The sequence below is a fragment of the Vombatus ursinus genome, unplaced genomic scaffold (genome assembly GCF_900497805.2).
Source record: "Vombatus ursinus unplaced genomic scaffold, bare-nosed wombat genome assembly UNPS02014801.1, whole genome shotgun sequence".
Lineage (NCBI taxonomy): Eukaryota > Metazoa > Chordata > Mammalia > Diprotodontia > Vombatidae > Vombatus > Vombatus ursinus.
The window spans coordinates 11,563,714-11,588,189 of NW_020954579.1; the positions used below are offsets into that span (position 1 = coordinate 11,563,714).

At 37.5% G+C, this 24,476-nt stretch overlaps 1 protein-coding gene across 1 annotated transcript in view; it reads right to left on the reverse strand.

Moving 5' to 3' along the window:
* Positions 1-23,420, reverse strand: part of MARCH10 (membrane associated ring-CH-type finger 10) — a 197,491-nt gene extending 174,071 nt beyond the window's left edge. Inside the window, 2 exon segments of the mRNA XM_027872972.1 lie at positions 16,711-16,817; positions 23,254-23,420. Coding sequence (XP_027728773.1) covers positions 16,711-16,800 — 90 coding nt within the window. The 5' untranslated portion in view covers positions 16,801-16,817; positions 23,254-23,420.
* Between the last annotated feature and the right edge of the window lie 1,056 nt (positions 23,421-24,476).

The window sequence follows — 24,476 nt, forward strand, 5'->3', positions numbered from 1 at the left end:
AAGAAGGGAATAACATAATTGGTTAGGTACTAATATTGATAGACTTAACCCTTCTCAACAATACAAGGATTTAAGACATTTCCAAAAGCCTCATGATGGAAAATGCTCTCCACATCCAAAGAAAGAACTATGAAGTTTGAATGCAGATCAAAGCATATTATTTGCTATTTTTTTTTCTTCTGCTGTGTTTTGTTTCCTCTTTCTGGTGATTCCTCCTATTGGTTCTAACTCTTACTTACAACATCACTAATATGGAAAATATGTTTAATAGGAATGTATATGTATAGCCTATATCATATCATGTGCTGTCTTGGGGAGGATGGTGGGGAGAAAGGGGGAGAAAAATTTAAAATTCAAAAGCTTATGGAAGTGATTGTTGATAAATCAAAATAAATTAATTTAAAAAAAGAAAATACAGAAACCTCCAAAAAAAAAGCCTTCTCCATTAAACCTGACATTTACAAAACCTATCTCCATTGATTTAAGAAGGTTAAGATGCCATTCTTAGGAGAAGCCATGTGGCAAAGTGCTTTGAGCACTATACTTAAGAGTCAGGAAGCCTTTGTTTCCAAGTTTCCAATCTTTCTTTTGATACTTACTGGCTATATGGCCATAGACAAATGTCTTAACCTCTGTGATCCTTGAGTAACTCTCAAAACTCTAAGTTGTACTTTTCTTACATTTTCATTCTCGGTTAGCAGAAGCAGATCCATAATGGAATTGTGGACCACTAGGGGAATCCCATATTGTTGTTTGGTAGTTTTTGTTGTGTTTGACTCTTCCTAACCCCGGGGTTTTCTTAGCAAAGATACTGGGAGTGGTTTGCCATTTCCTTCTCCAGCTCATTTAACAGATGAGGACACTGAGGCAAACAGGATTAAGTGACTTGCCCAGGGTCACATAGTGTCTATGGCCAGATTTGAACTCAGGAAGATGAATTTTCCTGACTCCAAGGCCAGCCCTCTATCCACTGTGCCACCTAACTTCCCCAAAGAGATAGGTATGACCAAAAATTAACACAAAGTCCTAGAACTTAAAATTCAGCACATGGAGCCACACATGTTAGAGACCTGTACCTTTAGTCTATGCCAGGATCATTCATACCATCAACATGGAGGAAATTTTGCCTCTAAGTAAAATTATGAATTCCCAAGATAGAGATGCAAGACCACATTCTGCCTTGGTTGTCAAAACATAGGCTTAAGAGACTCTATCCATAAAGGAAAAGCTAATTCTCTTTTGCTCCAAAATTAAGTCTATTTTCATATGAAATGTAAAATGCATATTTGGTCATGGTCCTTATCAGTGGAGCTATAAGAAATCAGGGTAAGCCTAAAAGAAATTGGGCAGTGAACTTAATGAAATTCAACTAATTATGGGCGAGCTCTTCTTTCTATTCCTTTTTTGTTTATTTTTTAATTGGAATCTGTGTCTATGGGGAGCACTGAGTGTATAGTTATTTGCTGAAGACAGATGCTCATGTTCTCTTAATTTACTGTTACGAGGAGCAAAAGAAGGAAATGCAAATGAATAGAAAGAGGGAGGAGACAGCATCAATAAATGTAGGAAAGACCAATCCAAGTTTGTAGAAATGAATAGAATTTCTGTGGACTAAGTGCTTCTTGAAAACTATCTCTAAGAATATATGTGGCTTCAATAGCTCTTTGCCAAAAAGGGGAGGAGGGGGAGACAGATTAACTCACATACTGAACAAAGTCAAAGGGATGATTCCAAACTCCTCCTGTTCCCTTTCTTTCTAGCTCTTCATATCATTCTATGAGTAGGAGGACAGAACAGTGGAAAGACAGATATTTTCTAATTCTTTCTAACCTTTTTTACAGCCAAGCAACTTTTCAAGTGTTATTTAAACACTGATCCTTCCTCTTTTGCATTTAAAGCTCTATTCAACAATAGAAAAATAAATATGACAATAAAGCCAGGCTTATGGAATTGTAGAGATGCTCCCCTAATTCTTTTTTTTTCTATTTATATAGTTTTATATAGTTTTCTATTTATAGCAAATTGGTATGTCTTTTTTGTTGTTTTTGTTTTAACTTAGAACTATTTACTGGATATCTACACCAAGATTGCCTACTAATACTTCAAACTCAATGGGTAAAAAAAACTGCTTCTTTCCCTAACTTCTCTTTTTCTTGATATTACCACCTTCTCAGTCACCTTGGCTCACAACTTTGGAGTCATCTTTGATTCCTCCTTCTCCTTTACCCAACAAATCTAATCAAGTATCAAAGTCCTTTGGACTCTACTTCTGAAATGTGTTTCTTGATTGATCTCCACATCCACATCCTCATTCAGGCCCTTGCATTATCTTGCATAGGTATTAGTAATAGCCTCCTAACCAGTCTTCCTGATTCAAGTCCATTCCATATCCAATTCATTTTTCACACTTCAGCCTAAAGAATGCTCTAATCATATCACTCTTCCACTTCAGTGGTTCCTTATTGTTACTAATAATGTATAAATTCCTCATCCTGTCATTCAAGGCCCAAGACAATCTTACCTTGATCCTACTGAGTGGTGTTGTTAGCCACTCAACTAAACTCGTTCAACAAAAAAGGCGTGGGTCCTATGGAGTCCCATGACACTTTGGAAGCTTGTACATGCACTACCAGGCAAAGTCCTCAGTAAGTGCTATAATCTCTAAAGTTCTCAGATGAGAGAAAGGGAATAAACATTTATTAAGCACCTACTATATGCTAGGCACTGTGCTAAAATTAACTCCTTTCATCCTCACAACAGCTCTTTTATTTATCCCCATTTTACAATTGAAGAAATTGAGTCAAATAGTGGCTAAATAACTTAGCGAACTAGACAGCTTCCTTTTAACCCTTAGCTCTGTCTCTCTCTGAGGGGTAGCACCAACTCACTGTCAAATGGTATATGGATTTACCCATTCAGAAATCCGTTCTGACCCACCCTCATTCCCTACAAAGAGATGAGTCTTACATGACCATATATCATACTATGCCCTCTTCATATAGTTTATGTTCTGGCCAAACTGAACTACTCTTCCCTTCACTCTTGTCCTGCTCTCTCCAATTTCTATGCTTTTGTTTCCTGTTTTTGTTTTATACCACTCTCCACATTTGGAATGGATTCTTGCCTCTTTTGTCTATTGAAGTTCCTCATTTTGTTCCAAGTCCCAATTCTCCATAAAGCTTTACCTGATCCCCTCATCATCCCCCCACTTCACACGTCTTTCAGGTGAAAGCGGTCCCAGCTTCTTCAAATTTATCTAGCATTTTGCCAGATGGATCCTCTGCATTTATCTCACTTTTGCTTGTATCATAGTTACTTGTGTACGTGCCTTTCCCCAAGAAACAAAAATACCTAAAAGAGGGCCTGGATGGGTTGCAATCAGCAAATCTATAAAACCAGGGATCCAATGAAGTATAGAAATAAATCTTCCTCCTCATAGATAGTAAACTTCTTGAGAATAATGTCTTTGTATCTTCAGAGACTAGCACGGGCTTTGGACACGCAGGTGTTTATAAAATAAAATTTTTGTTGAATTAAGTAAAAAGGAGGGAAGGAAAGCAGTGGATAAAGCAATGAAAATAGAATTAATAATTGGAGGTGGCTATGCTTAAATCCCATTAAGAGGAAATGGTCAATTGACCTTTTAAATATTTACCTTTTATTTACAATAATTAATACCTAGATTGTTTTAACTACTGTTGGCCCATGTGACAAAAACAGGTTTGGTTTTTAGTGGTTTATTTCTATTGATATCTTTTGTTCTTATACCACTTTCATTTCAAATATAATTCTTCCCTACTCAGAGAACCATCTTTTATCACAAAAAATAAAAAGAAAGAAAAATTAACAACTCAGCATAACTAATGAACACAACAACCAAGGCTGACATTCTACCCATTGTTCCACATCCACTGACCTCCATATCTCTGCAAAGAAGATACCTTTTCTCATCACTTGGTCATTAGAATTACACAGCACTGGAGTTTTGCTTCTCTCCATTTATATTATGGTAGCCATTGTGCATATTGTGATCCTGGTCATCATTTAGGTCACTTTGAATGATTTCATATAAGTCTTCCCACGTCTGAATTATTCAGATTTCATCACTGCTTAGCGTGCAGCAGCATTACATTAATGTACCATAATTTTTAAGCCATCCCCCAGTCAATGAGCATTTACTCTGTTTCTAGTTATTTGCTACTATATGAAGTGCTGCTATAAATATTTTCATGTATACTGGACCTTTGTTTCTATCTTTGATAGAGGTGTTTAACCGGCAGTGGGATCTCTAAGTCAAAGGAATACGTGCATTTTTGTCTTTTTTTTTTTTTAGCATAATCCTAAATTGCTTCCCAGAATGGAATTCACAGTTGCATCAACAGTATTAGCGTTCCTGTCAAAATTCCTCTAGCATTGACTATTCCCTTCTTGTCATCTTTGCTAATTTGCTGAGTATGAGTGAAACTTCATAGTTGTTTTGCTTGCATTTTTTTAATTATTAGTGATTTGGAGCAATCTTCTTTTTTTTTTTTTAAAAATGAACCTATGTGGGAAGCATTTGCAGATGAGCATTTTCTCTGCAATTTATAATCTTAAAAAGTTGCCTAAACTAGAGCACTGAAAATGGACATAAACTCAAGTCTTTCTGACTTCTGAGATCAGCTCTTTATCAATAGTAGTAATAGTAGATAACACTTATATAGCACTGTTAAGTGCTTTGCAAATATTATCTTATTTTGATTCTTGCAACATTTGATCTACCTGAGGCATAGATGCTGTTATAATCCCCACTTTACAGTTAAGGAAACTGAGGCACAGGTGAAGTGACTTGCCCAGGATCACACATCCAGTAAGTTTCTGAGGCCAGATTTGAATTCAGGTCTTCCTGACTCCAAGCCCAGTGCTATATCCACCTAGCTCCCCTATTATGCCATACAGTTGCGTGTGTGGTTGTTAATATTTTGCCATTCATCTTCTTAGAGGAATTTTTAAAAGTATCATTGGACAATGAAAGGGGCATTTAACAAAGTTCAATTGCATTTATTAAGGAATCTCTATGATCTAACACATGCATAAGAGACGCTTTGTTGGAATGGAGCCTTTATTTAAGCCTGTATTTTACTCTACTGAGTAAAATGCCTTTTTGTAAGCAACAAACAACAAACAGCAAGAACTTGTATTCTCTGTACTTTTCAGTCAACTAAGTAATTGTAAATGTGGTCTGTTGTAAAGAATTAGTTACCAAATCCTGCCAATTCCCTTCTCATATTATCATCAAGAAAACCCCAACAGGCATGTAAATCAATCTCATTAGGATTTTATAAAAATGAAAAAATAAGCATGTGAATCAGTAGCCTTTTTAATGGATATTAACACCATCCATATGATTTTTTTTCCTTTCTTTTGGCATCTTTCCTCCCATTAGATAACCTATAAAATGGTCACTCAGTGCTCTCTGCTAGACTGGACCTGGATTTCTTCAGTACATATCTGGTCCGGTCCAAAAGTTGTGTCTTGACTTCACTTCTTAATCATTTCTACTTCTTCAAATAGAAAATCACAGTCTCCACAGTCTCATTCAAGGAAAACTTATGTCTGCTTCCTATGAGTCTTGTATGTGCCTCTATGTGCATAGTTTCTCCCATCTCAGCCTCTTCTTTAGAATGTCATCTCCTTGAGGGCAGAGACTATGTTGCTCTTCTCTTTGTGTCCCCAGCACTTGGCCCTTGTGGTGCCTAGCATACAGGAAGCACTTAATAGATGCTTGTTGGTTGATCGACATGATAACTGAATGTATTACAGTCAATGAGATCATCAAGAGTGAGTGTGAAAACAGAAGAGCAGAAGGCCCAGGAGAATAAGGAGAAAAAGTATTTCTGTTAAGCACCTTTTTATGTACCAGGCACTGTACTAAGTCCTTTCAAATATTACCTCATTTTATCCTCACAACAACCCGGGGAGGTAGGTGGTATTATCATCTCCATTTTACAGCTGAGGAAACTGAGGCAAACAGAGGTGAAGTGACTTGCCCAGGGTCACAGAGCTAGGAAGTATCGGAGGCAGGATTTGAACTCAGATCTTCCTAACTCCAATTTTGGTGCTTTATCCACCTTTCTGCAATTTAAGAGTCTTGATGAGTTGCCCAGAACACTGAGAAGTTGAGTGACTTGCTTAGTTAGGGTCATATAGCCATTATGTATGAGAATTGGGACTTGAACCCAGGTTTTCCTGGCCCCTAAGCTGGCTTGCTATCCATTAGGCCATTTTGCCTCTCAAACAACTTCAATATATGAATGTAACATAATATTACTGGTTCCTAAGAAATGATGAATATGAGAAATTAAGAAAAACCACGGGAAAACATATAAAATGATGCAGTATAAAGAAAGCGGAAGCAAGAGAACAAATACACAGTGACTACAAAAATTTAAATGATAAAACATTACAAAATGGTAAAACTCTAATAACTGTCATGAAGAATCTTGGTCCTGAAGAACCAATAAGGAAACATACCTTCCTTTCAGTAAAATGACAAATATGGATGAAGGACAGAGAATATGATATATGTTGCTGTCAAATTCAGGGAGAGGAGGAATTTAAGTAATGCAAATTTACTGAGAATGAGAACTGTCTGTATAGGCATAAGTCTTTCAAGTAGTCTAGAAGACTCATTCATTTCCCAAGTCTAGGCTACATTTTACAACATATTTCTCACTCTTTACCTTCCCTCCTCCCCACCAACAACATCCACCTGTACATTTATGTCAATGAGTATCAAAGTGTATGCTTGACTTGGTTTGTAGAATCTTGTCACGGTCTTCTAAGAATTACTCTCTTTTCATCCTCAGCAACAGATGTTGGCACGTTAGTTGTAATTATCTTAGTAGCCATCATGGGACCACAGTTTTGGTTTGCACATGCTCAAATCATGAGCACTACAAGGTGAAACCTCCAGTGTTCTCTGAAATTACTTCTTGCTTCCTTTTGTCACACCATGAAATCAATTCTGCCAATTCTTTTGTTTGCCTCCTGGAAAGATATGAGCCATCCTTCCATTTGTTGCAATTTCCTTTTGTCTTTTGCTTTCATTTATCTTGAAAATACCAATAATGACGTGATTTATTTTTTCTAATTGAATGTCAATTTGTGGATGAGACAAAGATCTCACATTTAGAGTACACCTAATTAAGTTAATGTTTCTAGAGTCAAAAAACATGTGAAATTCTTCGCACCCTACTTACCAACTCTCCTTCACCATCATTATGATGCAAGCATAGAACTGAGGGACTGCTTTTAATTTTTCTTTGTTTCTCGGTTACCCAAGCTCACAATCTAAGGGGTCATCTCTGACTCCTTACTCCCTTTCACCACCCCCTATCCAATTAGTGGCTATGTCCTGCTGATTATCCCTTTCTAACATCTCTCACATAAACCCCCTTTCTCTTCTGACACTTCCACCACCCTTGCACAAGCCCTTATTGCCTCACGACTGGACGATTATAGTAGCCTGCTGGTTGGTCCCCCTGCCTCAAGTCGCTCCTCACTCCAGTCCATCCTTTACTCAGTTGTCATATTGATCTTCCTAAAGCACAAATCTGACCCAGCAGCATTATTCAATAAACCCCAGTGGCACTCTATCACCTAAAGGATCAAATATAAAATCTTCTGATTGCTACTCAAAGATCTTCCCTCCTACCTTTCTATTCTTGAGATTGCTATGACCAAAGAAGTCATCACATAGTGACCAACCTATGAGCTTCATGAATAACCTCTCCCAAGTGTCATTACCCAGGGTTTCCAAACTCCCATTCTAATCACCATACCTCATCTTAGGAATTCAGATATCATAACATCCAGTATATGATTTAAGTCATTATTAATGACTTTATTAAAGTTAAATAATTTTAGATGGTTAAGATGTGACAGCTAGATGGTGCAACGAATAGAATACTACACCTGGAGTCAGGAAGACCGGGAGTTAAATACAGCCTCAGACACTTACTAGCTGTGTGACCTGGGGCAAGTCATTTAACCCTGTTTGCCTCACTTTCCTCATCCGTAAAATTAGCTGGAGAAGGAATTGGCAACCAGTCCAGTATCTTTGCTAGGACAACCCCAAATGCGGTCACAAAAAGCTGGCCATGACTGAAACAACTGAACAACAGCAAAAAGAAATCAAAAAGATGAGAGAAGTTTTTAAAAAATATTCTGGGATCAGTGGAATAGGTTAAGTACACAAGACACAGTAGTCAATGACTACAGTAATCTACTGTTTGACAAACTCAAAGACCCCAGCTTCTGGGATAAGAACTCACTATTTGACAAAAACTGCTGAGAAAACTGGAAAATAGTATGGTAGAAATTAGGCACAGACCAAAATCTTACTCCACATACCAAAATAAAGTCAAAATGGGTACATGATTTAAATATAAAGGCTGATACTATAAGCAAACTGGGAGAGCAAGGAATAGTTTACCTGTCAGATTTATGGAGAACAGAAAAATTTACGACCAAACAAGAGACAGAGAACATTATGAAATGCAAAATGGAGAATATTAATTACATTAAATTAAAAAGTTTTTGCACAAACAAAGCCAAGGCAACCAAGATTAGGAGGGAAGCAGAAAACTGGGAAAGAATTTTTTACAACCAATGTCTCTGATAAGGGCCTTATTTCTAAAATATATAGAGAACTAAGTCAAATGTGTAAGAATATAAGCCATAAGGGGCAGCTAGGCAGTGCAGTGGATAGAGCTCTGGCCTTGGAGTCAGGAGGACCCGAGTTCAAATTGTACCGCAGACACTTGACACTTACTAGCTACGTGACCCTGGACAAGTCACTTAACCCTGATTGCCTCACCAAAAAGAAAAAAAAAAAGAATACAAGCCATTCCCCAATTGATAAATGGTTAAAGGATATGAACAGGCAGTTTTCAGATGAAAAAAATTAAAGCTATCTATAGTCATATGAAAAAATGCTCTAAATCACTATTGATTAGAGAAATGCAAATCAAAATGACCACATCAAAAGGTACTACACCACACTTATCAGATTGGCTAACATGACAAAACAGGAAAATAATAAATGTTGGAGAAGATGTGGGAAAATTGGAACACTAATGCGTTGTTGGTGGAGTTGTGAACTGATCCAACCATTTTGGAGAGCAATTTGGAACTATGTTCAAAGGGCTATAAAAATGTGTACACTCTTTGATTCATCACTACCACTTCTAGGGCTGTATTCCAAAGAGATCATAAAAATGGGAAAAGGACCCACATGTAGAAAAATATTTATAGCAGCTCTTTCTGCGGTGACAAAGAATTGAAAATTAAGGGGATGTCCTTCAGTTGGGGAAAGGTTGAACAAGTTGTTGTATATGAACATATATACTATTGTGCTATGAAATGATGAACAAACAGACTTCAGAAAAACCTGGAAAGACTTGTATGTTCTGATGCTGAGTGAAGTGAGTAGAACCAGGAGAACGTTGTACACAGTAACAGCCACATTGTGAGATGACTACTTTGATAGACTTAGACTTAGCTCTTCTCAGCAATGCAAGGATCTAAGACATCTCTAAAAGTCTCATGATGGAAAATGCTATATACATACAGAGAAAGAACTATGGAGTCTGAATGCAGATCGAAGCATACAATTTGGTCTTTTATTTTCTTTTGTTTTGTTTTGTTTCTTCTTTCTTGAGGTTCCTCTTATTGGTTGTAATTCTTCTTTATAACACAACTAATGGGAAAATACATTTAATAGGAATATATACATAGAGCCTATATCAGATTGCACGCCATCTTGGGGAGAGGGGCAGGAAGGGAGGGGAATAAAATCTAAAACTCAAAAGCTTATGGAAGTGAATTCTGAAAAATGAAAAAAAATTAATTAATTAAAATATCATGTCATTTTTCTAGCCTCATTGTTTTACTATAAACATTAACATGAATTCCAATTTAACATTTTATTACTCCTGTCAATCAATGACTCAACAAGTATTTATGGTGACTCTATCTTGTGCCAAATACTGAGCTACATTTGGGGGACACAAAGACAAAAGTGTCCTTGTTCTAGAGGAGCTTACACTCTAAGGACAGCATGTACATATTGTCTATTGATTGAACAAAATAAGATACAAGTGCCTGACATATATGTGCTTAATAAATGCTATCTGATTGGTTAACTGATACAAGATAATTTTGAGAAGGAGGAACCAGCAGCTGGGGAGATCAGGAAAGGCATCACATAGAAGGTGGTGTTTGGCCTGGGCTTTGAAGAAAACTAGGAATTCTAAAAGACAGAGGTAAAGAAGGACATTTCGGACATAAAGAAGTCTGTGCAAAGATAACTAGGTGGTAGAGAGGATAGAGTGCTGGGCCTAGAGTCAGAAAGACCTGAATTTAAATCTGACCTCAAATACTTACTACCTGTCTGACCTTAGGCAAATCACTTAATCTCTTGTCTCCCACAGTTTCCTCAATTGCAAAATGGGATCCTAATAGTACCAACCTCCCAAGGTTTGGGTGACGATCAAATGAAATAATATTTTTATTTTTACTTTTTGATGTATTTTAATAATTAATTTATTTTTAGTTTTCAACATTCATTTCCATAAGATTTTGAGTTTTAAATTTTCTCCTCCTCCCTTTTCTCCCTCCTCCCCAAGATGGCAAGCAATCTGACATAGGCTATACTTATACATTCATATTAAGCATATTTTCACATTAGTCATGATGTAAAAAAGAATTAGAACTAATGGGAGGAACCAAGAGATAGAAGAAACAAAACAAAACAACAAAAGAAAAGGAGAGCAAATAGTATGCTTCAATCAGCATTCAGAGTCCACAGTTATTTGTCTGTATGTGGATAGCATTTTCCAGCATGAATCTTTTGGAGTTGTCTTAGATCCTTGCATTTCTGAGAAGAGCTAAGTCTATTAAAGTCAGTCATCACACAATGTGGCTGTTACTATGTACAATGTTCTCCTGGTTCTGCTCATTTCATTCAGCATCAATTCACATAAGTCTTTCCAGATTTTTCTGAAGTCCACCTGCTCATCATTTCTTATAGCACAACAGTATTCCATTACATTCATATACCACAACTTATTCAGCTATTCCCCAATTGATGTGCATCCCCTCAATTTCCAATTCTTTGCCACCACAAAAAGAGCTGCTATAAATATTTTTGTACATGTGGGTCCTTTTTCCATTTTTATGATCTCTTTGGGATACAGACCTAGAAGTGGTATTGCTGGGTCAAAAGGTAGGCACAATTTTATAATTTGGGAATAGTTCTAAATTGTTCTCCAAAATGGTTGGATCATTTCACAACTCCACCAAGAATGCATTAGTGTTCCAATTTTCCCACATCTTCTCCAACATGAAATCATATTTTAAAGTGGGTTAGCATAGTCCCTGGCACACTGTATAAATTTTCAATATTATCATCATAGATAAGAATAGTGAAGAGACTAGTTTGTCTGAAATATAGAATGTATGAACAGGTCTAATATGTAATAGAGCTCAAAAGGCAGATTGAGAAGGACTATAAATGACAAACAGAAGAGTTTATATTTCATCCTGGAGACAAATGGTAGCCCTGGAATTTATTGAGCAGGGGATTGACATGATCAGAATTGTGTTTTAGAGGCGATAATGACTCGACCTAGGGCGGCAGTTTTGTAACTGGAGAGAAAGAGGTGTATGGGAGAGAAGTTATGGATGTAGGAATCAAGAAGCTTTGGCAACTGATTAAGTATGGAGGATGAGGGAGAATAAGGAGTTGATTATAAAAATGATATTTCTAACATGAACAACTAGAAGAACAGTGGTGTCCTTGCTGAAGGTCAGTGTAAGGTGTGGTTCTGAGGAGAAAAATGTGTTCTCTATGTTAAATTCTAGATGTCTATGGCACATCCAGCTAAAATGTCTAAAAGGATGTTTGAAGGGTTGGAATGGAGCACAAGAGAGAGAGGAGTCCTAGGAGACATTAGCACAGATGACAATTAGACCCATAAGAGTTAATGACATCAATAAGAGAGAACATGGTAAGAGAAGAATTCTCAGGACAGTGTGTTGGGGTACCCCTAAAGTTAAGGAGTGTATAATGGATGAAAATCCAGCAAAGAACACTGAGGAGCTGTCAGGTATAAGGAAAACTAAGAAAGATCAGCATCATGAAAACCCTGAAATGATAGATTATTTAGAAGGAAAGAGTAGTCAAATGTGTCAAATACCATAAAGAGGTCAATTAAGATGTGAACTGGGAAGAACTGATCAGGTATGACAATAAAGAGATCACTGATAACTTTGGAAAAAGGAATTATAGTTTAAAGATATCAAAAGCCAGACTGAAAAGGGTTGAAAAGTGAGCAGAGGAGAGGAACTGGAAGCAGCAAGTATAGACTTCTTTTCCAGGAGTTTGACTAAGGGAGGGAGGAGGAATATAGGATAATGGCTTGAAGGCATGGTAGGGCTTACTGAAGGTTTATTAATTGTAGAGGGTAATTGAACATGTTTGTTGGCAGCAAGGAAAGATCAAGCAAAGAGATTGAAGACTGGTGGCAGAGACAATTGTGCAGAAAATTATCTGGAAAAGACAGGAGAGGATGGGTTTAAAGGTAAAGAGAGGAGCTTCTTTATCCAATATCAGAGTAAAGAAAAGAAAATGGAGGATGATATCAAGGGGTTGTGAAATAGGGGAGAGGGACAGAAGACAGAGTTCATGGTAAATGGCCTCTTACTTTCTTAGTGCTGTTGCTCAAAATCCACATATATTTTGGGAAGGGTGAAGCCTTTTGGGAAGGAACAGCCTACTGTTCATAACATAACATTCCCCACACACACATTCTGTACTCTTCTTATATTTTTAACTCTCCTGCCCCCTATACTCTGTGATCCAGTGTCACTGGCTTTCTTACCGCTCCTCAAATGAGAAACTCTTATCTCTCAACACTGGGCATTTTCATTGACTGACCCCCATGCCTGGAATGCTCTACCTCTTCATTTGGCTTCCCTGGCCTCCTTCAAGTCCCAGTTTAAATTTTACCTTCGACAGGAAGCCCTTCTTGATCCCCATTAATTCTAGTGATTTCCATCTACTAATTATCTTCAGTTTATTTTGAATATAGCTTGTATATACATAGTTGTTTGCAAGTTCTTCCCCATTAGACTGTGAGTTCCTTGAGAGCAGGCATTATCTTTTGCCTCTCTTTGTATCACAGCACTTAGCATAGTGTGTGTAGCATAGCAGGCACTTAATAAATGTTGATTATTATTATTATTATTATTATTGTTTGCTCTTGCTATACTTGCATGTAACATGTTATCTAGTATGGGCTTTAAATTAGTAATGATATTATTAAACTGAGTAATACTGTAGGAGAAGCATCTAAGATTCTCTTACTCTTGTGTAAAGCATTCTGGAACTTCCCTATTTGGGTTTATGTCTTTCTGGTTTTGATCCATATATTATGGAACTGGCCTGATAAGTGACATATGAAAGGGAGTGGATGATACTTTTAGGTGTCTAACCATTCTGAATATATTGGACAGAGAGAAAGATAATCTAATAAGTGCTTATTAGGTGAACACTTAATGTTTACCTCGCACTAGTGCTGGGTACACTGCTAAGCACTGGGGATACAAATACAAATAAACAAGATAGCCCCTGCCCTCAAGAAGTTTATAATCCAAAAATGAAAAACAATAAACAAAAGGGGGCTGGAGAAAAGGCAGTTTAGATGTGACACGCTGTGGAGATGACTGAGAAGTGGTACAGACGCCTGGTTCTGGACAAGATATGGCAAAATCTCACCTCCAGGGCCCCGGGGCAGAGTCCAGGGTTCCAGTGAGGATGAGATGGGGATAGTGGCTAGAATGGAGGCAGCATCATGTAGAGATGTCTGGGAAATGGCACAAAGACCTGTTTCTGGATAAGATAAACCAAAAGCTCACCTATCAGAGCCCTGTGTTTCAGGGAATTTTGATAGGTTATGAAAAAATAATTTTGAAGCATTAAGTACAATTTTTCTTCAAGCTTTGTAGTGAACATTAATGGCTAAATTCCACTTCAAGTTACACTAACACATTGGGGGGAAAACACAACAAAAAAAGACAATAAGACTACAAGAGCAGCCTAGAGTACTATAACTAAATTCTAAGATGGCACATAATTATATAGTATTTGCCAGATTCTGAAATAGCATGTAACATGCCATTAAATGTTTATTTCCTCTTGTTTTTCCTGAAGAGTCCCACCCAGTCACCAAAAGGGAAAGTCTCAATATAACATGAGATTGGTTTTGCTTTTCCCTCTGACTATTAACATGTAGACCTGAAAAAACTTTGCTATCACTTTAACTTATTTTAAGAAATAGCAGGAATCATTTATGCACAAGATTCAGAGAGACTATTTTTGCCCGGCTCATTAACAACAAGTCAAGTTTAGTTATGCTAGGGACAACTAAACTATGCATTTAGTAAGGTCTGGTTTATAGTCCCTATGACCTTTTTCATAATGTATGGGGACATTGTGCTATTAGGATTCTTTAAACTGTAAGTGCTGTCCTCCTTTCTTTGTAAATGAAAATGAATACGGTACAGACTGTTTTAATTTTGTCTTTGTAACCCCAGCACCCAGCACACTATATGACACATAGCAAGCTTTAATATGTGCTTGTTGATTGTTTGCCAAATAATATATACAAGTCTATACACATCTTTACATAATTATATTTGAAAAGATCAAGTCCTTTCTTACTAATATTAGTATAGCACATGTTCTGGCGCTACTCTCAGAACCCCCATTCACATTAGCAGGTCAGGTCCCCAGAGCTTAGATGGCTGCTGCATCTCTTCAAGGTTCTAGTGTTAGTACTGTAGGGTTAAGGGGTATCAGGGCCATAGCAAATAATAAGTGCTTAATAAATGCTTGTTGCTTTGCCTTCTTATAACTTACATAAGCATTCACACAAAAGTTCTGACAAAGACCCTGGTCTGACTTTTAAGGAAACACATCAGAAACTTGGCTACTATATAACTGCAATCTAAAACAAGAGAGAAAAAAAATCCTGAAAACAAGGTTATCCAATAACAAAAGTCCCAGGTGGAAAAGCTCTCCTACAAATAACAAGAGCCTAATGTTTATCTCGAGCTAGCCCCACCCACATGTGGTATATGCCCAGGTCTATTCTCCTAACCCCCACAAGTACGGTCCCCAGGGCTCCTTTCATTCTCTGAGGGGGACCAACGACTTCAGGAGAGTGATTTGCAAGTGAATTGGATTTAAGTGAGGCAAAGCTGGGCAAAGTCATCAGTCTCACCTCTGCTCCAGTCATTGGAGTCCAGTGGCAAGGCATCAGGATGGTTGGTGACTGCTGCCTTCCCCCGCCCAATGCAGTGGGAGACCTTGGCCTTTATAAGGTAAGGTCTTTCACAGATGGCAGTTTGTCTGAGCCAATGCCCACTCAGAAATTGAAGGTTAGGTCAGAACTGAGGCAAAAGATGGCCTAGTTTGCCTTCACAAAACAATCAGTCTGGAAGGGGAAGACCCTCAGAGTTTCTGACCAGAATAGAAACAGTTGCTAGTTTAAGTAGTCACTAAATATCCTCTGGATCCTAATGTTAGTCTTAAGGCAGGGCAGGGAGGGAAGGGAAAGGGAAGGGGTGGAGCACCTTTCTTGTACTATAGTTTATGAGTCTGAACTGGTTTCTTTCCCTGCATGATTATCAGTTGATGTCAGTTGGTCATCCAATTAGCTTTTAGAAAAGGGTATTTATTGAAATACTCCATATAAGTATATATACTTTATAAAGGGATAGAAACTAGACCTGTATCATTAGCACTGGGAACTCCTAGGTGAGAAAACTTCTACCAATGCTGATTGCACCTCTTCTGTAAGTTAATAGTCTTAAGAGAGTTGCACATAGCATGAAGATGTTAAATTACTTGCCGTGAGTCATCCAACCTTTTAGTGTCAGAGGTAACACTTGAATTCAGGTCTCCCTGGTTTGAAGGCTGGCACTTGAACTTAATCTCTCAATCTCTCTGTCTCTCTGTCTCTCTCTGGTCCCCGTCTTCCCCCACACACACCAGAAGTATCAGAGACACAGCCAGCAATACTCCTGAGTAAGGCCTGAACCACACATTAAATGTAATTGGGAACTATTTAACAAAATAAATACAAAAAATAAATTAAAAAAAAGAAAAACGGCATTTATTTACTGGGATAGTATAATAAAAACAGACATCCCCACAAGTCTGTGACACATTCACCCACCAGTTTATTTAGAGAGCATGCATGGCAAAGGGAGTGGCTTGCAGGTCCTGGTGCTAGAAGTCCTTTTCTCATCTCAGGCCCCCGTGGAGCTCCCCTTGGACGACTCACAGAACCTGGAATCTGCCTTTCCTCATCTTGTCTTCTTGGCTCCTGATGCTGACACCACAACCACAGAGATGAGGCTGGGGTACTGAGGACTTCAGACCCAGGTCCTCTAACTTTAAATCCTAGGTCCCTTCTCCACTATGCCAACACTGCATCCTTGGTCACTTCCACATTAACTCCTTCATACCTTCTCACAGTCTAGTACATCTAGTTACACCCTAGCATGCTACAACAATTACTTTATGACATTCGATCACACATGAACATTACATTACTATTGCAAGAAGGGCATATGCAGTGACTCGCTTTATTCATGTACCTGGTACTCGGAGTCCACCTTGTGCTGCATATCCCGCAGATATTGGGCATTACTGATGAATTTCTGCCTGTCCCTTGCTTCGTGCATCATGAAAATTTAACCCCAACCTGCACACAAAAAGGAAGTAAATAAATGCTTTGAAATGATATTTGATTATTCTGGTGTCCTTAATTTCTTACTATAATTGCTTTTTTTTAAGTAATTGATCTAATTACTATTGTTTGGAAGTTAGGGAAGCAGCATGGCAGAGTGGAAAGGACTTGGGGTTCAAGAGGTTTTGAATACTGCCTCACTACCTGAGGGACTGACCCTGGCAAATCACTTCATCTCTCTGTGCCTCAGTTTCCTCCTCTGCAAAATGAAGGGGTGGGGCTGAAACGGCCTCTGAGGTCCCTTCTAGCTCCACATCTAGGATCCTAAAGAGGAGATGCCTTGTGTTGACACTCATGTTTTACCTTTCCAACTCTGAATAGTGCAGTTATACTAATCAACTAGCTCCCATGAACTTGTCTAATCATTAGAAAGAAAACAGATCTACTAATACATAATACAGAGTGGGGAAAAGCGGAACCTAGAAAAGGTAAATAAACACTAACCAAAGTTACAAAACTCTAACTACTTAAAGGATCATAGGAAGTTTTGTTTAGCTGCTCGTTCTGTTGTCATGGCATCTAGATAAATAACATGTCCAATTATCAAAGAGTTTTTCATGCACAAAGATATACATGTAGAAACGCCAAAGATGCCTGCCAGACATGTCTTCACGTACTAATTTTTTGTTTCATTTAATATAGGTTAATTATATTAATGTCATTCTTATTCTGCTATTCCCAAGTAAAACTTTTACACAGAACTAGCCATAAAGAAAACTCTGTAATCTTCCTTATCTCCTTCCCCCAATGACCTATACACAGTAAGAGTTTAATAAATGCTTTTTCATTCTATTCCACAGCTGGCTGAGGCAGCGACTCAAGAAAGCATAACTGGTGACCATTTAATGTATGCAATCACTCAACAACATCCTTTTCCCTTTTTGCAAACTACTACCATGCATTACAGAGGAACAGAACTGCCCTGTCCCTCCTTCCCTAGGTCTTTCGCTCTGGTTTCCCTTTTATAACTTCTTTTCCTCTTTAAGACTATGCTTGATGTTCTGTTTAGATTTTACCCGTATAAAAACATTGGATCAGGGTAGGGGAAACATGAACACACAGTGAATATTTTCCTCAGACTGCAACTTCTAAGATCACAAAATTACAAAATTTGACAGTCAGAAGGGATCTGAGAAGTCCAACCCAAAAGACATTACCACGAAAACATAACCTAGGAAGTGACCAACTAGCCACTGCCTAAAGCTTTCCAATAAGGGGAAAACCACCACCTCTTAGCCCACTCCATTTTGGGATAGCTTTAATTGTTGGGAAGTTTTTCCTGACTTTAAGCCTAAATTTGCCTCTTTACAGCTTGGACACACTGGTCCTGGTTCTGCCCTCTGGGGCTAAAGAGAACTAACAGAAATTCTTCCATATGTAAGCTTTTCAAATATTCAAAGATAACTACAACTCTCTCCCAGAGACTTCTCCAGATTAAACATGCCCACTTCCTTCAACCCATTCTCATACAATATGGACTCAAAGCCTTTCACTACCCTGACTAACCTCTTCTAGAATCTTACCAGATTATCAGTGATTTTAAACAGTGGTGCCCAGGACTAAATTTTTTTTTTTAATTCCAGATCTGGTTTGACTAGGGAAAAATACAAAAGTTTTGACTCTGTTAATGCAGCTCAGGCTGTATTAGTTTTTTTTGACTGTTGCATCATACATCCCACTTATATTGGGTATTCAGTTTACTAAGACCTCCAGAGCTTTTTTAGACAAACAGCAGGCCTTCCGATCCTGCACCTGTGAAGTTTTGGGTTTTTTTTTTTAACACAAGGGTAAAATTTGGGTTGATCCTTACTGAGCTTCATCTTACTAGACGCAACTAATGCTGTACACAGTTTGTCAGGATCTTTTTGGATCCTGACTCTATCATCCACTGTGTTAGTTCTCCCTCGAAGTTTTGTGTCATTTCCAAATCTGATGAGCATTCCATCTACACCTTGCTATAAGTCATTGATAAAAATGTTAAATAGCATAGAAAAAGGCTAAGCATTGATCCCTGGGGCAGAACACCAGAGATCTCCTGCCACACTGAAATAGAACCATTAATGATTTTTTTTAAATTAGCCCCATCTGGAGTATAATAAAAAAGGAAAAGGTTTTCTCTTATTCCTATAGTCACTTCACTGGGTACAGTCCCTTCTTCCCAGGCCTAGCTGGCTGACTGCAGACAACATGGAAAAAGAGGTCATGTGTGAACCATCTGTACTGATTCTCCTATGCTTGGAAAGAGTACCTCCCCCTATATCTGCCCCACCCCCACCCCTTTGAGAATCTCGGGCTTTCTGACTTGGCATAAGCCATCTTCTGGAGGAGGTTTTTCTCAGTCCCCCCAGCTGCTTTCCCTTCTCAAAGCTACCCAGTGTCTACTTTGTATGTATTTATATACTAACACATATAAACGCTGCAGCTCTCACTAGACTATAAGCTTCTCAAGGGCATAGCTCCTTGAAGGCAAAAACCGTTTTCACCTTTTTCTTTGTAACCTCAGGAATTAGAGAAGCATTTGGCAAGTATTAAGTGCTTAATAAATGCTTGCTGATTGAGTGAGTAGACCTCAGGATTTTCTGTTCAGTGGCTTAACTCTAAATCTGAATCCACCAAGCAAAAATTTCATCTTATCCTTTGTTAACTACAAAATAAATATCTCTCCGATTCCTTTTGAAATTCAGGAGCTATCTGGACAGAACTATGCCTCCACATGAGAAAAAAGAGGTGGATAAAAATACCCAAGCTATTATGGGAAATCCTAGGGGTATGAAGCAGTTATTTGCTTTGCATATCTACAGTCTCCCAGTGCCCTACAAAACTGAAGTGGCACCTGGATTGAGTCACCTATGTTAAGATTCAAATTTAATTTAAAATGTGTTTTATTCTGGCTCTCTTTTTGCAGTTAAATGTAACTTCCTTTTTATTGGAAGGCAAAAAGGGGATCAATAATCTTGTATTTTCCTGAAAATGTCCAAATGTCTTATAGAGTTTGCATTCTGGGGAATAGTTTATAAAGAAAATAAGAAAATAATTTCATTATGATTTCATGAAAAGATAGCTTGAGCAACCAAAAAATGACAAAACTTGAAACTTCAAACTGTGAAACTGTCATTCTAAAGAAGCATAGTACTTAACTACAGAATTTGTTATTCATTAATTTGTTCTCTGATATTACATATTATAATACATAGTTATAATCATTATAATATATAAATATAGTAGTCTACTATCATACATATATAATATTTATTTATTACAATATACAAAATTATATATTGTGTTATATTACATATAATTACTCTGAAAATATTCATATTTAAAAGCTCATTATAAGGTACTCCCTTGTCTTATACTACATTCATGAAGTTCATATTTACCATGATTGATTGCACAAGATGCCCAAAACTCATGCAATATTTCAACTGTAGTTAAATTTGCAGAAAATTCAGTCACTGCTGTCATTTCAATGTGGAAAGTTCAAAGAACAGTGATAATGCTATGCTATGTAAGTAGGGCAGAAGGACAGTATAAATACCCCCCAGAACGGAGGACTTCTTGGTTGGGAAAAAAGGAAATAAAATGGGAAAACAGTTTCTTTCAGAAGCAATTTTCCTAAGAGTTTACTTTTTTCTCTAAAAACATGAGAAAGCATAAAGAATGACAATAATTCAAGCCCCCCATCCTTAAATTAAAATGCCTTTCCCTCTTTTCTCAGCCTATCTGAATACCACTCATTGTTTAGGGCTCAATTCAAACATTATCTCCTCAATAAAGACATCCTTGACCACCCCAACCAATAATGATCACTCCCTCCATTAAACTTCTATACCAATTATTCTGTGTACCACTGTATTTGGTATTTATATATTGACTCATTATTGTCATGTGTCTTTTCTACCCCAATGAATTATACGTTTCTTGAAGGCAGAGATTCTGGCTATAATATCCTCCACCGTACAAATTCAATAAACATTTGCTTACTAATTAAATTTAACTCCAATTGAGAAGCAGCATGTAGCACTGGATTTGGAGTTTGGAGACCTGAGTTCAAAGTCAGGCTTAGACAAACAACTATGTGACCTTGGGCAAATCACTTAATCTGTTAGCCTATTTTCTCACCTGTAAAATGGGAATAAAATCTCTACTACCCTGCCTCATAGGCTTGCCTTCTTCCCACTGTTGATTCAAAGTTGATTCAAAAATTGCAATGCAAACAAAATGGTTGTGAACAGAACTGGTGATAGCCAAGATTTTCCCATGGGCCAAAGTGGTGAAAGAAGGGGCTTATCTCTGTTAAAGTCCATAGAGGAAAAAGTGCCCACGGCAGGGGCTAGGAGATGGAGTAGCATGAACCATTTGCAGCAGTCAGAAGCCCACCTTGAGACACACTTAGGTTTCTACCCTGATGAAAGCACAAGTCTCAAGGAGATAAAGACTTATCCAGGAGTAATTGGGGTAGAAGAGGAAGAACATCAGGGGAAGTTGCCAGCAGCAAAAGGTGTAGATCACTGAGGCTGGAAACTGAGTCGGGTAGAGGAGAAAGTGCTCCTCCAAGGTGCTGTTAATACCCTCTATATAATTTACTACTCCACCCTACTTAGGGTTCTGGCTCTGAAGACCACATCTTAGCTTTAATATTCCTGCTTATATGGTAGCACTTGTCTGAGTTGCCATCTTTCTCTTCACTCTAACTTAACTCTATTCGCTGGAAACTTGTTACAGTACCAAATAACACATATCTCAAGCATGGTTGGAAACAAAACTGAGTGGTACCAGTTTTGTCAATCTGAATAGTGAGTTGTCATGGTTATTCTACTGTTGAAGCCAGAATCTAATAAGAATTATAATTCTCATAAGAATTATAACCAAGCATAGTAGGGGAAAAACTGAACTGAACCTTGAGATAGTCTTCCTTACAGGATGCTAGCTGTGATCTATCTAGCCCTAAGCCTCTGCTGATGAGAAAATTGGTCTGTTGAGATTCCTGAAACAACAATCCATAAGAAAATTTACATACACTTATTTAGTCTTTTAATCAAGTCTCCTAAGTATTTTAACAGCCTATTTAGACTCCATTTTAAATTTTTAATTTTTTTTTATTCTTTCTATTCTTACCATGTTTGTAAACCTGTATAGTAGGTTGCTTTCATGTTTTTTTTTCCCCTTGCCCAACCTATGCATTTTGGTATGTAGCAGAAATGTAGACAGAAAGTAGTTATTTTGACAGTGATACTACTGTTGGAGAACCCTGTCACTGAAAAGTAATCAAGAAGAAAAATAAAGGACCCCCATGGAAATATGTTAATAGTCACAAAGGAGAACCAGAACTTAAAATCCAGTTGAATGCTACTTTTTTAATTATCAAAGAAACATAGAAAAATTACTCTGCCACTTGATCTATGTGTGACTTTCCTAATGTGGTAGCTATCTTAAAGAGACTTCTAAATAAAGAGCAGTACAATAACTTTTTTCAATGAGGACAGAAATCACATTATTCAAATCATCTATGGTTGTCTCAGACTTCACACTCATTTACCAAATAAAGGGCTCTTCATAATTGTCTACAAAAGTCTTTTTTCCTCCCATTAACTTCATTCAATCACATTTTACTACAAAATATTTAGAAGTACAATAATACCACAAGTATTTTTTCACATGTGTATGTATACAGTTAAATCTATGCATACACATATCCATCCATATATATATATTTAAATTTAAACATACTTGTTATTTCATTGGAGCAAGGAGCTCTGGATGTAGAAGGTCCCGAAGCAGATCTATCTGTACCTGCTCCGAAATCTGAGAGAGCTGCCTGGGGCCTGGGTCAGGGTCACAGAGCTGTTCTGTGTTAGAGGCACAACTCTCTCTTAGAGGCCAATCTTTAATCACTACGCCCAGCCGCTTATCTATTTTATTACACACACACACACTACATATTTTCAAAAATTAGTCTTGTGGATTCATCAGTGTAGGGAGCTCCCACAGAGAAGCTTCCTCTCCCAAAGCACATTCTCTGCAATTTTTTGTCTTAGAGAGTGAGTCACTAAGAGGATTTGCCCAGGTCGCAGAGCCACTAAGTGTCAGAGATCAGACTTGAACTCAGGTCTACCAGTGTCAGCTCTCCATCAACTACACCACAGCTTCCTCTATGAGTATGTATGTATATACAGATATATTTTGTAAGATTAAACAACTACTCCAGACAACAAAAGATATGAAGTTAGGAAGTCATTATAGCTTAAGGAACATTTTCTTATCAGTGTTCCTACAGTATCATTAGAATCTCACATTCCACATAAAAGTTGGAATAATTTACTCAGTAGGAACAATAAACCAAAATGACTGCTTGGAAATGTATTCATAGAGGATAAATGTGTAAACTCACTGATCTCAGCTGTTGTCGTCTTATTCAGCCAAAAGGCCATCTGAAGCCATCCTGAGCGAAGATGGAAAGATAGGGAAATAAAAAACTGATAAGATGCAGAAGAGGTCTATATTTTCAGAAGAGCAGTTCTGTATTCTTTCTACTCCTCACTTTTCAACTGTTTTTCAATTGAAAAATCTCACTGAAGTAGGCACAATTGTTTTCAATCTCTGATGACACTACTGAGCTAGAAGTGATCAACTTCATGCTAAACAGGAAAGGGAAAGGGAAGGGGAGGGGAGAAAGGAGAGGGAGTTCTTCCTTAACTGAAAGAGGGAGCATATGACTGTTCCCATCCTCAATATTCTATACACCTATGAAATTTCAATAAAAGATGATTCTAAGAACTTTATGACATATATAACCCTCTCTAATGCTAAATTCCTTATACTCTCAATAAGCATACAGAATCTGCCCAACAAAATGTCCTTCAGTTCTCTGTATTCCTTTTAATCATATTCTGCCCTTGTCTATGGGTACATTTCTCAGAAGAAATGATGAGGGCATTAAAAACAACATAAAGTTTTTGTCTTCTGCTTTTCTACTGTGTTCTCATATATACAATAGCACTCCTAAAGGAAGTGTAAATCTTATTAATAAGTCCCTTAAACCCTGGTTTCCTTTGAAACAAAATCAAAGTAACAATTTTAAAATGCCACTAAATCAGATGTTTTTGTTTCCTTTTTTCTGTAATTAACCTATAGTTGCACAAAGATAACAGGAAATTTGATGCTATCATCTATTTTTAAATATACATAATATGTATTGTACAAACAAAGGAAATGTTCTAGTGACTTGAGGCACAAAGTTAACATCCCTCTCTCTACAGCCCAATTTGGTGAATGCTGAGTGCCCAGGATCTTCAAATGAAGAACTGAAAATATATTGGGGGAGGGAGGCAGAGTACACTGAAAACTGGGTCATTTGATTTTTCCAGTAAAATTGGATTTTAGAAAAAAAGTACCAATTAGAAATGCCTCCTACAAAGTTTACACCAATACACCTCAAACAGCCTAGGTAATTTTCTGGTAACTTTACTTGCCTTTCATTTGCAGAACTACTAGAGAAGGAGGTCTCCACACAAGAGCCAACAAACCCAGAAGGTGGGAATGATGACTGTGTATAATTGTGAAGTTAAAGTATCACGTAAGCTGCCAAGTAAAATGGAGGTTGTTAAACCTGTT